This window comes from Pseudopodoces humilis, chromosome 6, assembly GCF_049639895.1.
Source record: "Pseudopodoces humilis isolate 2021_Gansu_Grassland_sample_001 chromosome 6, ASM4963989v1, whole genome shotgun sequence".
Taxonomy (NCBI): Eukaryota; Metazoa; Chordata; class Aves; order Passeriformes; family Paridae; genus Pseudopodoces; species Pseudopodoces humilis.
This window is the reverse complement of record NC_142205.1, coordinates 12395094-12408900: the sequence shown is the minus strand read 5'-3', so window position 1 is coordinate 12408900 and position 13807 is coordinate 12395094. Positions and strand designations below refer to the sequence as shown.

At 38.0% G+C, this 13807-nt stretch overlaps 1 protein-coding gene across 3 annotated transcripts in view; it reads right to left on the bottom strand.

The window, feature by feature from the left end:
* The window catches only part of EVC2 (EvC ciliary complex subunit 2), a 62525-nt gene that overhangs the window by 24561 nt on the left and 24157 nt on the right, over positions 1–13807 (bottom strand). For all 3 annotated transcript variants that reach the window (XM_088057094.1, XM_088057095.1, XM_005517848.3), the window contains exons 9-11: positions 7483–7807; positions 4676–4915; positions 3002–3177 (exon numbers count right to left, since the gene is read on the bottom strand). In XM_088057094.1, the coding sequence (XP_087913220.1) occupies positions 3002–3177; positions 4676–4915; positions 7483–7807 (741 nt within the window). The remainder of the gene's footprint in view (positions 1–3001; positions 3178–4675; positions 4916–7482; positions 7808–13807) is intronic.

The window sequence follows — 13807 nt, the reverse complement described above, 5'->3', positions numbered from 1 at the left end:
CTTTAGAAACACAATACACAGGAACTCTTGAAGTCTTAAAAAATTTAAGTTTTGGGAGAAATTTATAAAGGAGCTTGCAGCTGTTTCTACCTAATGAGCCACAAGAACTGAATTCAATTTTTAAGAGACTGAACAAGATAGAAATTTAGTGTGAACAAGAAGATATTGGCAAAAGAATAACACAATGTTGTTATAGTTTAAAAACATCAAGAACCTTGCACCTCTGTTGACAGCAAGAACAACCCAAGATAAACATTGCTTCAAGTATTCCCCTTTTGCCCATTATTCTTTAAGAAAAAAACATACAGAGCCTATGTAGACATCCTTCAAATCCATGATCACAGATTATATTTTAAATTCTCATTTCCTGTTTTTTGGCACTGCAGTCCAGACTTGATTTTCAAAAGACACTGAGTACTCAAAAACTAGCTCAGACAAATGGGAAATTTTATTTAAATGCAGCTTGTAAACTCTGGCTGCTCTTATTTTATTTAAAATGTTCACAACCCTCCCTAGAACTGGTTTGGTTTTTTGCTTTTTGTAACACTCATTTCTAACCACACAGAATCCTTTTCATGTTAATTTGAAATTGCCTTGCTATTTGATAATTGTTAAACATACTATTAAAGCTTCATTTTTAGAAGACTTCTCCCCTCAATATCTATCTGCTGGTTTATCACTACATCTATCTGTGGCATATCTAATCTATATCTTTTTACTCGTCTCCATTTAAGTTTTGTATTTTAGAATTCCATTTATAACAGTAATTTTAAGGCACTCTATTATAAAGCTGGACAAAATAGATTAAGACAGAGCTGTATCTATATTCAGACAAGCAGATTCAATGATAAAGTGAAAACTAAAAGGATACCATTGCTAGAAATTTAAAGTACTATTCAGACCAGACTTCTCTTGCTGCTCAAATTTTAATGCTCCAATTTGGAAACATTCCCAAAATCACTTTCTAGTTAGAAACTGAAATACAAGCCTATGTTATGCAATTATGAATTTCTTGTGAGTTATACTAGGATATTTCAGTTTGCCTGTAGAAAATAAAACACTAGCAAATAAACTGAGGTACTACATTCTCAAGTTTTATAGTCACACCACCTAAAGAATGAATTATGAGCATTTGGCCAACATTTGTCTGAGAGGAATTACTGCTGCAGCAGGTGTGGGAAGTTACAGGAAAATAACAAGTTCTAGGCCCAGAAAGCCAAATGGGATTGCTTCTCTACAAATGATATCTCTAACTACTGGCACGTGTCCTTTGTCCACAAACAACCAAGCAATGCATACTCTGAAAGTTTAATAGGAGAGTGATAGAAAAATTAATTTTTCATCTTGGTAATAATGCTGTTGCTTTTGGAAGTTTGAGGGGTTTTGGATGCTTTTTCAATACATTTAGTACTTTTTTGAGGATGAGATCCATGAGGTCTTGAATTAACAAACACTACGCCTTTCCCTTCTGTTTTATAGTTGATTTGCTTTGTGACTGTTAGGTGCAATAACAGGCATTATAAACAATGGGTGAAACCGATTTTTCCAGGTCAAGAAGTCCAAGTTGTTCACTGCAATGGTCACAGAGTGCAGTTCTCACAGAGGCTTTTCACACTACCACATCATCTGGGAAAAACATCTCAGACCTTGTAATGCAATTCCAAAGAGAGGCATGAACTAATGGAAGGGAATCCTCTGTGAAAGAAGTGTCTGAATTATATTTCCTATTCCAGGACATTTTTGTCTTTGAGCCACATGGCTGCAGACATTAGTAAAACAGTGGAAGACTACTGGAAGAAGCCCTCTCCAAGCAAGGAATCTCGAGACTAAACTCAAGGGTGTATCAAGCTAAACTTAGGGTATGATTCCAATGAGGCAAAACATAGGACAATCAAAAAGAAAAGCAAGGAAAAGATACCAAAAAAACCTGATACACTATTTTGTCACATCCAAAGATGAAATCTTTTGTAGCTCTTAACAGACTTCCTGCTTCCTAATATTAAAACTATAGAAGAAAAAACACACCAAAGATCAGTGTTCATCTAGTTCTCTTAATGCACATTTTACAATGTGACATCAATGACATCAATACAGACATCTCAAATATATAAATAAAGCTGCATGCACAGGACCAACAGCAGCAGTGCTATGTTGTTTTCCTATACACTGACATATTTTGCTGCCTTGGCATGCTCCTCAGTAATCTCTCCATATGCCAAACTAACACAGTTCCCTGGACAGCAGCACCTCACAGCCACACAATTTTAAATAACTACATCTCTGTGTGCCTGCTGAGTTACCATTTCTACCTCACTACCTTGATTCTGAGTACCCTATCACAGAGTACTCAATCAGCCTGGGTCTGGTATGATATCCCAAATAAATTTAATGTGTGTGTTACAACAGTCCATTCCAACTTCCCTGACATCTACTTTTAATTCCCTGCAGCAGGTGTATTCCCTGCTAGTCAAAATCCTACAGTTACATTATTTATTAACTTAATCTACTTTCTTTAGAAAATATTCACGATTTCCAGCTTGAAAAGAGAAACTGTACATCCAGCTCCTCAAACAAGTTCAATCACAAGTGAATCAAAACTTCTGTTAAATCCAGATATCTGTGCATAAAGCACGTAGACAAATGACCCTCACTGATAGACGTTGTAATGGCCTCTAGTATGAGTTTTCATATGTCTGATGAGTATTTATACAAAAAATGTATAAAGACATTGAGAATCTTACATGAGTCTGGTTAACATTGAACTCAGAATTACAAATAGGTACTACATGTTTCCAGCAATTCACCTGTGCTGTACAAAGTGGACACAGATAACAAAATCTTACCTTAGCGCCTACTGGGATTTAAGTACCAAAGTCAGTCACTTACAAAATATTTCCTTAGAATTTGCTAAAAGATAACATTTTTATGCAACTCTCCTGCTAGGTAACACAGAAAAAAGACTTTTGAAGAGGCTGAAAAAGGAAACAGTTGAGTTATTTACCTTTCTGTCTTATTAATGAGACTTGATATCTGGGCTGCTGCGGCATTTATAAGAGCAGAGACACGAGAATCCCTTGACTGTATCTTACTTATAAGATATTCTCTGTAAGAAAATCTTTTATTCAGATGATACTTCTTGCAAGCTTGCAAAAAGTCCATTAACTCTTCAATGTCACCCTACAGGAAAGAATGTGAACATTTAATTAGATGTAATGCTAATTTCAGCTAACACCTATGAGAATCAGACAGGATTTGTTCATTAACAGGACAAAGGTAAAGAGTTCCTACAAGTGTAAAACAATAAGCTTATATCAACCTATCCCTAATGATCACATCAAATGATTATGGCTATTTCAACAAAACAAAATAAGTAATTGGCTGTGCTTCTGGCTTGATTACCTCAATACTGTGTGTACTTTGCTTAACAGTTAGTACACGTCCTGAGCTAACAGGTCATTTGATCAAGTATTCACAATTAGATACACATGCAACCCTACCTGTGTTACTGGAACAGTTCTTTACGATGTACTGTATGATTACATAAAGGGTCACATTTGCAAAGGTTTTTATATGTTGGCTTCAAAGCCAACTCCTCCATGTATGCTGAGTACAGCATAGGGAAAGCCAAGCCCACTGCACACAGGGTGGCTTTATTGGACGTTTCCCCTTCCAACAGTGGGGAACAGGAAGGGTTTAGATACCTGCAGATGGGTCTGGCCAGAGACCAGAGTTAGGCACACAGTGTGCTCTACAGCAGACATTCTGCTAGCATAAATAGCCAAGACAAGGTCAGTTAGTTACATGACCCATGTCCAAGCAGCCAAAACACAGTCACAAACTTTTCTCACTTCTCTACCTCTTTGACCTGGCTGCTTAACTATCTCCTGCACAAAGTGCTTGCTGCAGCTCCCTCTAACAAAGGCCCATGTGGAGCTTGTGTATATAATGTTGTGCATCAGGTTTTAGGAGTGGGCCTTACATGTTCTGACACCTACTTTCCAGATGTTGCTTTTTCACCTCCCCCCTCAACCTGGCAGGACCACCACAATCATGCTTTTCCTCAAGAAGCAGTCAGAAGAACAATTCCCAGAACTTCTGTAATCTAGAGCACTAGTTTTCAACACAAATGGAGGAAAAGCCAACCAACCAGAAAAAAACAAACCAAAAAACCCTTCCATGAGGAAGCAACTCAAGCTAATCTGTTGCATGAGGTTTCAAATGTAACTGAAAGCAAAACCAAAGTCCTGAACATACTCTTCATCAGCATCCCTTTATAACCTGGAGACACACAAGCCCTGGAGCATCCATATAACCTGGAGACACACAACCCCTCTAAGTACATAATCATAGTACTTCAGACACTCGAAGTACATAATCATAGTACTTCAGACACACTACAATTTTAATAACCTACATATTTGGATTGGGGGGCTCAGTACATCTACTGAAGTATACAAGAGTACTTGATGCCTCGGGGGTTTTGAACATGTGTATACACCTCAATACACAGTTGTGCAGATGTCAAGACATGCTAATAAAGGCATTACAATTTTTAAAATACTTTATATAAAAGCTAGTTATGAAAGTGATAACATTAATCCTAAAACATTTCTTGAAAGTCACTGCAAGTTTGTATTCTGTCTTTAGGTTAGGAATGGACATATCATCTTATTACCTGTATTTTAGAGTAACCTTCCACTAATGTTTTAGCTGCTTCCAACTTCAGTTCTCCCTTTAATGTGGCATTTCTTATCTGTGTAAAAAAGATAGTATGGAGCTCCTTTCTTTGGATAACAGCCAGCTCTCTATAAGCCTTTGCAAAATATTCCTCCTGCTTCACGAAAAGGAACCTCTTCAGGCAGTCCTGTTCCAGTCTGTGAAGTTTGTCCAGAAGACTTCTGTATTCTATAGCAGGCTGCAGAGAAGAAAGAAATAAATGTATCAGAAGTGATTTTCAGAATTCAATATATTTTAAATTATCAGTGCTACTAGCTCATATATCTTTTACAAATACTTTAGTTACTGTCATTTCAGGTTTAAGTGAAGGCTAATATTGAATCAGTGTACACTTTCCATAGTTTTCACCTGTTTGGATGGCAGGGTTGTACAGCTGCCAGTCTCTAATCCAGATACCATTTCCAAGGCATAAAGAAGTCCTTTTAGAATTCACAAGTCTTATAAAGACAAATTATATAAAATGGCATGAAATTCCACACTAAGACTATACATGAAATTAGTTTTTTAGGTTTCATCAATCCTGAAATCCAGCTAAAATTAATCAGTCATATAATGCGTATCAATGAAATAATAACAAGCATAATTTAAAAACAATATAAATTAGAAAAAACCCTATTCTACTAAAAATCTCAGTAAGTTTTTCCTATTGGTCATCTACTTTAACTATCACTTTCTACAAATGAATCCAAGAGCATCATTTTAGATTTACACTTATAATCATGGAGTAGAAGAAAATGGAAATTACTTCAAAAGCTTCTTTGCCAGAAATACTTCCTCTTAGCTCTCTATTAAGAATTATATATTTATAGCTTTAATCTTAGATGGCATAAAGTCATTATAGAATCAAAACATACATGTCTCACAGAGCAGAGAATGCTTTTTATTCCGGCAGAGCTACCTAAAAGTCACTGTGTCAGTCTTGTTCTAAATTTCATACCAATTATTTTGAGGAGAACTGCCCTCCACACTTCACTTCTCATTCCCAAGAGACACAATGCAGGCTGCAAACAATTAATCAAAAAGGCAAGGAATATAAATCCCGTGTTTTGACTGATAAAGGGAGGAGGTTGTTGCTCTAGCTGTTTTCCACTGCCATCCCCTGGGTATCAGTATACCTGCTGCCCAGGAGCATGGCAGTGAGCCAACCCTTATGCTCCAGAATGTCCTTCCGGACCACGTGCTGTGGCAAGTATTAAACCAGGTCCTTCTACAGACAAAAAGGTGAACAGCAACATGATATGATATGGTAAATGGATCAGAACAGGTACTGGACTGACCTTAATTGTTTGCTTGTCTCCTAATATTCAGGATTTTCAGTACAAATCAGACTGAAGCAACACCAATACATTTCTTACAAAGTAATGCCACTTTGCTGCGAGTATGTTTAGTGTGGATTCACACACTGAGTGTCAGTAAGGCACGTCTCTCTGCAAAGGCAGGACTTACCTCAGTGAGGTCCTGGCTCCTTCTATATCCAACAGAAGGAAAAGGTCTCCTGCAGAGTACAGTTCACCTGATACTTAGGAAGGTGCCCACAAGTAACTTCCCACCCCTTGCGTTTCTAGCACCTCTAGCTCAGGACAGGCATATCCTACAGGTATGGAGACCTACACGGAGTCACAATTTAAAATTCACCTGGAAACATCAAAGAAATTCTACTGGTTCACTAGCCTTGTGCCATTCATTTTCTCTATGCAACATCCTGATAGAACAAAGTTCCTCCTGAGAGCCTCAACATACTGAGTACCTTAAATGGGTCACACTCAGCAAAAAAACTCAAACTTATTGTGTCAAAACTTTAATCATGAATTGTCAAAAAAGTCTTCACAATTACGGGTCTGTGATATTCCAGTAACACTTGTGGTCCAGAAGCAAAGCCTCACTAGTAAGTGACAGATTGCACTATCTGTTCCCACCAAAGCACCCTCTTAATAGACAAGCATGAAACATCAACTTGGGCATTTTGGCTTTTAAGTTTACAGAGATGAAATATTCAAAACTTACCACAATCCTTTCAAGCCAAATCCTTTCAGGAAGTTGTTAAAAATAGTAATAAAGAAAAAGGGTAGGGGGAAATGAGTTTTATTGTAAAATTCAATATACTTGAAAAAAGACATGGAAGACTGGAGCATTGTACAGAATCATACTCTGACTTCAGTTATTTATTTATAATAAAAGGCTATTTCCAAGAGAAATCCACTCCTTGCCCTATCTAAAATATGGATTGTTCTGCTTGCCTTCACTCATTTCAGAGAGAAGTCAGCCTTTGGTTGTGCTTATATTCTAATTTTCTTCAAAAATAGAACATAAATATTGGAAACTTTTTACCTAGACTGTAAGGTTTATGATACAGGGAGTTTGGTCTGCTCTGAATGTGCAAAATACTTCACACAGTGTCTAAAATCTCAGAAAGCACTGCAGTAAAATACAGTAAATAAAACTACACTTTGCAATAGTATAAGTGATCATAAAAAAAACCAAAACAACAAAACAAATAAGGTAATGACATTTTTGTCTCCAGATGTCACAGATCCAGTTGAGAAAAATTAATTTTCTGGTGAATTAAACAGAATTTCTTAATAACAACTACCCTAATTATGTCATCTGAATTTGTGAACGTATTTAATTGTAGAACTTTATCTTTACTCTTCCAAGAGTGTAACTAAGCTGTTGTAGTCTAAATGAGAAACCATCTCCATAAAAAAACACGTGATGCAAAATATCTCAGTTTAAAACCAGATTTACCTTTTCATTAATTTTCTTCATTAATTCCTCAGCCTCTTCATTTGCAGCTCTTGCTTTTTGACATTGAGCCTCCATTGTCTTCCTAGTTTCCAGATTACATTCAGCTGTTAAAGCCACCATCTTCCTTTCATACTCTTCTTGAATTTCTTTCTCCATTGCAAGAAATTGCTTTTTGAAAACTGAACTTATCTTCTTCTCCACATGAGGAAAGAGGCTGTGATTTAAGACCATGTTCTTCAACATCATAGCAATCACTTCTTTACAGATCTGTGTTCGATTGGCTTCCAGATCAGCATCTGCCCGTGTCAGGCTGGCAACCTCCAAACTGTATAAAGGTAATCAGAACTGTTAGAAATCACAGATTATGGGAAATTTCTATGAGAAAACAAGATTCTTGTATCTAGAGCATTCAATCTCTAGATTGCATCTGGACTCACTCAATATTGGGTAATGAAATGGCAGTCAGAAATGTGCAGGAATATCACAGTATAGTAGTTTATTAATCATTATAGTAATCATTCATTAAACAGCAGGGAGAGTCAACTTCTACTACAGCAACTTTAATGAAATATGTCTGTGCCTCCATTTCCATTTCAGACAAAAGAAGTAAAACCTTTTCTTTACTAATACTCAAAACATTCCCTCAGATAAAAGCCAGTAGAAATGTCTGACCCCCTCCCAAAAAAAACTCCACTATCTCTGTTGGGAAGCAGATCAAATGGGCACCTGAATAGACTATAAATTTTACTCACTTAAAACAGTTCTAAACTCACTGACCCATCTAGATTGATACAGCACTGCTTCATATTCTTGGCTGGTGTACTCCCTTCTCTGGAGGAAAGGGGGGACCGTTTCAATTACGTGCCGATACAAATAAAATAGCTGGTATCTGTCTCTCATGAACACTAACAGAGTTCTAGAAAATAGATTAAAACCAGATGGAAATACAAGAGCTTTCAGAAAATGCAGTATGTCATGTTGCATATAAATACATTCTCCCTTATCTTTAGAATTAAATTGGAATTATAATTATTCTAATTTCATATACAATGTAACTACTCTAAATTCTACACCTGAACTCAATTCCACACTGGAAAATTCAGCGAGTTTTGCTCCTTCATGGCAAATTACAAGAATACACAACACTGTATTCTTCTGCCTGTGGACCATTAAATATGAATTTCTTTGTGACCTACAAAACATACTTTTAGGAACTTAAACCTATTCATTTTTTTTTGCTTAGGCTAAATTATTGGTCTAAATTTTCCACAGAAAAATCTCAGAATAAATTTCAATCACAGCAAAGATCTTGGTAAGACTTGCAAGACAGTGGAATGATATCTGAATGGATACATTCAGAATCATATAAATGAAGGCATGAAAATCTAGAAACCCTTTGGTTTTTTTGTCCTTCCTTTCTTTATGTAAGCAAGTCAAGTTTAATTAAAAGTAAACCACTGACATATCATCATTGCCTCCCTGACAGCACAAGAGATATAGTCTCCCCATCTCGAAATTGAAGGGATGGAATTGTTTTCATATAATGACTCAAACACTTGAAGAATTTGGGAGACTAGCTTTGGAATTGTAGTCATCTACCACAGAGTGATTTCCTATTGCAATTTCTCAAAACCACAGAAACACACTGGTGATGGCTGTTCTCATCGTGGCAAACTGCTACAGGGCTGGGTGGCTGGTTGCAGCTACTAAACCTCCTCCATTTTACTCCCTCTTCCATATCTAAGGAACAGAAATGCCTGCAATTGAAGTACCACAAGCCTGAAACATTCCTCACAGTAATCTGCAAGTCCTATAAGAGCTAATATTTGCTATAATGTCCCCAAAGCAACACGAGCATCCAGCTTCTCTATCCTGTCTACAGATGGACACTGCAGCTGGAAATACACAGCTTTCTTGGCTAACATTCATCTACATTCATGGTGGAGTACCTCAGGGCACTGATCCTTGGGGAGAGTGCTCTTGCTCCAGGACAGAGGGCAGGTGATGGCAGGTTCAAGGTAACAGGATGTTGAAGCAACACAGCAGATATAGATGTGTGTTTTCCCTTAAGCCATTTTGTTTATAGTCTTAGGACTTTTGCTGACACAGCCAGCTCTTATCAAGCTGTTTGTGACAACTTGAAGAAAAGCAGTGTTTCAGAGTTGTGTAAATGCACTTAAACAAAAACAAGGATTCAGAGAATGGGAGCTTTATGCTAAAATATTTCTCTAATGACTGTGAGACAGTGCTAGGAGGTTTCCCTAGATTCACCAATTCATTATTAGCCTGTAAAATCCAAGCTACCAGATTTATTTTTCTGTTTTATTTCCTGCTTTAAGTTCAGCAGTTCTAATTTAATTGAAGCATATCTGTCTTCTTTGAGAAACATCCTGGTTTTCAAGCATCACCTAATAACAAACTAAACATTTTAATCAGTTGTTCTGCTAGATAATTTCTCTAATAAATGGTAACCTCGTCCTCAGAATTTTATTAGTTACAACTTTCAACTCTCTTTGTTTGCCAGAACAACAAGTTCTTAGTCATTATTTTTCTGTTCTTCAAGCATGCAATAATAGATGGTCGCCTCAGCACCTACTAACCCTTTCTCACTGAGATGTGAAAGACTGAATTCCTCATCTCTCTCCCTGAAAAGTAACACTTCACAGCTCTACCACATTGTTACACAGTTCATAACACATAATTTACTCCTTATCACAAATACAGGGTTTTTTTAAAGCATGCTTCAAAGAAGATTAGAGCCATTCCTCACCCACCGGTTACTTTTCCACTCTTCTTTATGAGTGATCCCGAGAATGAAAACCTTTCCCTCAGTCTTCCCACAGCACTTCTACTTGCTGCAAGTCATTGTAGACTCAACCTGGTTCCATTTCAAGCAAGATTCCCATGCTCATTTTCACCCTCAAGGAGAACTACAGTACGCCAGTAACTCCACATGATGGAAAATGCAGGAGGAGCAATGATAATAATCACCTGATGCTGGTGTGTCAGCAAGTGAATAATGAGGCTCCTAAGATCTTGGGTGTATTTAACCTGCAACTCACACTCTTCATTTTCCTGACACCTCATTGGTGAAGAAGGCAATTGGTGAAGAAGGCAGAGAAGGTTTTGAACTGTTCCACCAAACCAAGGTCAACAGCAGAGAGAAAAGCATTTACAAGCCACAGCTCTCCCAGGTCACATCTTCAAAGACAGCAGCCACACCATGACCTTTTGGCAGTGCAGCTGAAGAAGGGTCATCTCTGTAAAAACTTGAAAGCTCCCTTCTGTGTGATGTGCTCTACTTCTGATCCATGATCTTCACACAGCAGCCAGCAGAAATGAGACAAGCTCATTATACACATCAGAAACCTTGCTTCGATCCCTTTACTCAAAACAGAGGGGTTGAGGGCACCCTTAGCATGCTGCATCACACCAACAGTCAGTAAAACAGGAATCCTGTACATATAATAAACTGAATGCTTTCATTTGGTTTCATTCAAGTCCCTCAGAAGAACAATGTTTACAATCAACCAGATTAAATGTTTCAAGTCACACAGGGAAAAAAAATTCTAGCCTGACACTCTGTGTCTCCTCAAGCCAAGGTACCTATATTAATTTGTTTTAAATGCTCTGCACTCTGTTGTTACAGCAATTGATGTTTAAAAGGTCTTGCCACACTTCCTGAGCATATTCAGCATCATAGGAACATGAAAGCTAATGAAGTACAGGTAGTTGTTGGCAACCTACTGTTGAAATAGACAAAAGCTTTTGCTGGATAAAGCATGCAGAGAAAGGATGAGGACAGTACAGAAGGCAGGTGGCACAAAAGGGTGGGGGAAGGAAAGGTGAACAGAACCATAGAAAATGAAACTTCAAACAGCAAGTGTAAAGCTTTTTCACTCACTTGAAGAGAAAGGTTTTAAAAATCTGTCAGAGAGATCTGGAAGTGGAGAATCCCAGATGTCAAACACAAAGAAGCAGAGAGAGTGTCTGAGCAACTGATGTCCTCCACAGACCTAGTGAAAGAATACAGGAAAGCAGCTGGGGTCAGGAAAGCAACTATAGTTAATTATAAAAGAAACCAAATCAAAACACAACACACTACAAAAAAGGAAACCTCTCATTAACTACCAATTAATTGTGTCTTTAAGTCTTATTCAAATTATGGGCCCACAGAGAAAATTTTTGAACAGGAGAACTAATAGCTGCTGACTTTAACAGTCCTAAAAATAACTAATGGCTTTCAAACACATTTTTAAAACTAATTCTGAATTTACAAAGATAAGAAACTACTGAGATACAACTTTCTGAAGTCTAAACAGGAGAGAAGCATTAAACAAATTCCCCTTCAGTGACACTTTCTCATCGAAACAGAAAAGCCTGTCATTCTCAGAAGGCTCATCTCTCCTCTGCCAATTAGTAGCGCACATATTACAAAAAGTATTCAGAGAAGACTGGAGCTCCATGGTAGCTGTTTATGTAAAAGTATTGCTTCAAATACACAAGGCTCCTGACAAGTATGTAATTAAGTAATTTAGAGCCACTGTTCCCACTTCAGTAGTGACTCAGAGTTCCAAGGCATAGCAGCTGCACCAACTCTCAATGGAGAGGGGAATAGAAAGAAGGAAGGACAGACAGACAAGCATCCCAGCCCAGTGGCACCCACTGTTACAGCCAGAACAGCACGTCCTGTACCCACAGGCACAGTAACGATGGGACAACTGCAGTGGGGAAGGAAACAGGAGGACAACATCCAGCATTATCTAGGTCCATGCTGCCCTGTCACACTTCAGAGGAGTGACGATGGAGAAAGAGTCAGACAAAAAGAATCACAAAGAAACCAATTCCTGCAGTCCTGGCTTTAGTCACAGTAAGCAAAAGAAAGCCAATTTGAGCACAATGGGCATTAGAGGTCTCCAAAAGCTGCTGATGTGGTTTGTTTCACAAATTATCCATTTATTGAGGGGTTAGTAATACAGTATCAGTAAGCTGGGCTGTATTTTGTTTTTTGGTTTTTTTGTCTGTTTAGTTTGTTGTGTTTTGTTGGTGGTTTTTTAAAGTACCATGTCAGTGTGACCCCTCTGTGCAGTCCCACACCTTCCTCCCTTCAACACTTCCCTCCTTTTTTCCTTCCTTTGTACTCCATGCTCTTCTGCTGGGTCCAGTCTCAACAGACTCCAAACACTTCAGAGCAGGGATTTACACAGCTGCAGCACAAGGCACAAACCTTTGAAGGAGACTCAAACTGTACTAAAGTAGAAGCAGAGGCAATGGTATGAGGTCTGAACATCCACCAACAGCTACTGACTGCCCAAGCCCAAATTCTTCAGCCTCCTGTGCCAGAGTGGGATGTGCTGCCTTTTCTCTGGTCCCTGCCTGCCGCCAGGCTGTGTCAGCACAGGTCCGAAGATGCTCTGTGATACACCAGTAGCTGTACTGGCCTGCAGCCAGCTCTGAACTGGGCGAGTTCATCCATCAGTCCTGTGGCACTTACACAGCCACGCATGAACTCAGCACAGCTCATGCAGCAGACTACAGAGAATACAAGACATCAGATCAGTAAATGAAATTGCTAAGGAAGGTACATAAGGACTATCTAAGGATGCCTTCACGTGAATGAGTCACAGATTAAGTTTAGTATTCCAGAAGTCAGAATGCTGACAAAACCAAAAACAGGATTCCTGATACACAGCCAAGAAATTATAATCAAATAAAAAACTGAACAAGATAATAATTTGACCTGAGAGACCAGAATCTCTTCAGAAAACAAAGATTCATGAAAACCTGACAGAGTCTAAGCATTAGATCTGGCAGCAGTTTCACCTACCAAATTCCTTTAATTTTCCATAGCGATATAAAGAAAGTATTTAAATTCTTACAATTATCTGTTTAGAAAACATTTTAAAAATACAGCATTTAAGAGACTGAGAACCTCTGCATTGTTTGCAGAAAATAAGCAATGACAAATCAGTGATCTTCAGAAAATCTATTTTAAAAATATGTCTACCTACAATACTGCCGTTGCAACAGAGTTCAGAAAATGGCTTAGAAGAGTAACTATGCAAAAAAAAGCATACGAAAGATTCTAATTCTGCTTCTGGTGAAGTCATCACACACTTCACTGATTTCAAAAACACCGGCAGCCTGAATACTAACAAAATAATAAATACTATTGCTGAATGCATTATGCATTAATGCCTGAGTAGCTTCCAACTCTGCTATGATCTCCTCAGATTCTTCTGATCTATCCAGGCAGGGTGAGTATTCAGATGACAGAAATGGGAGGAGATATCAACCTTCATTTAAAATTATATGGAATAAAGCA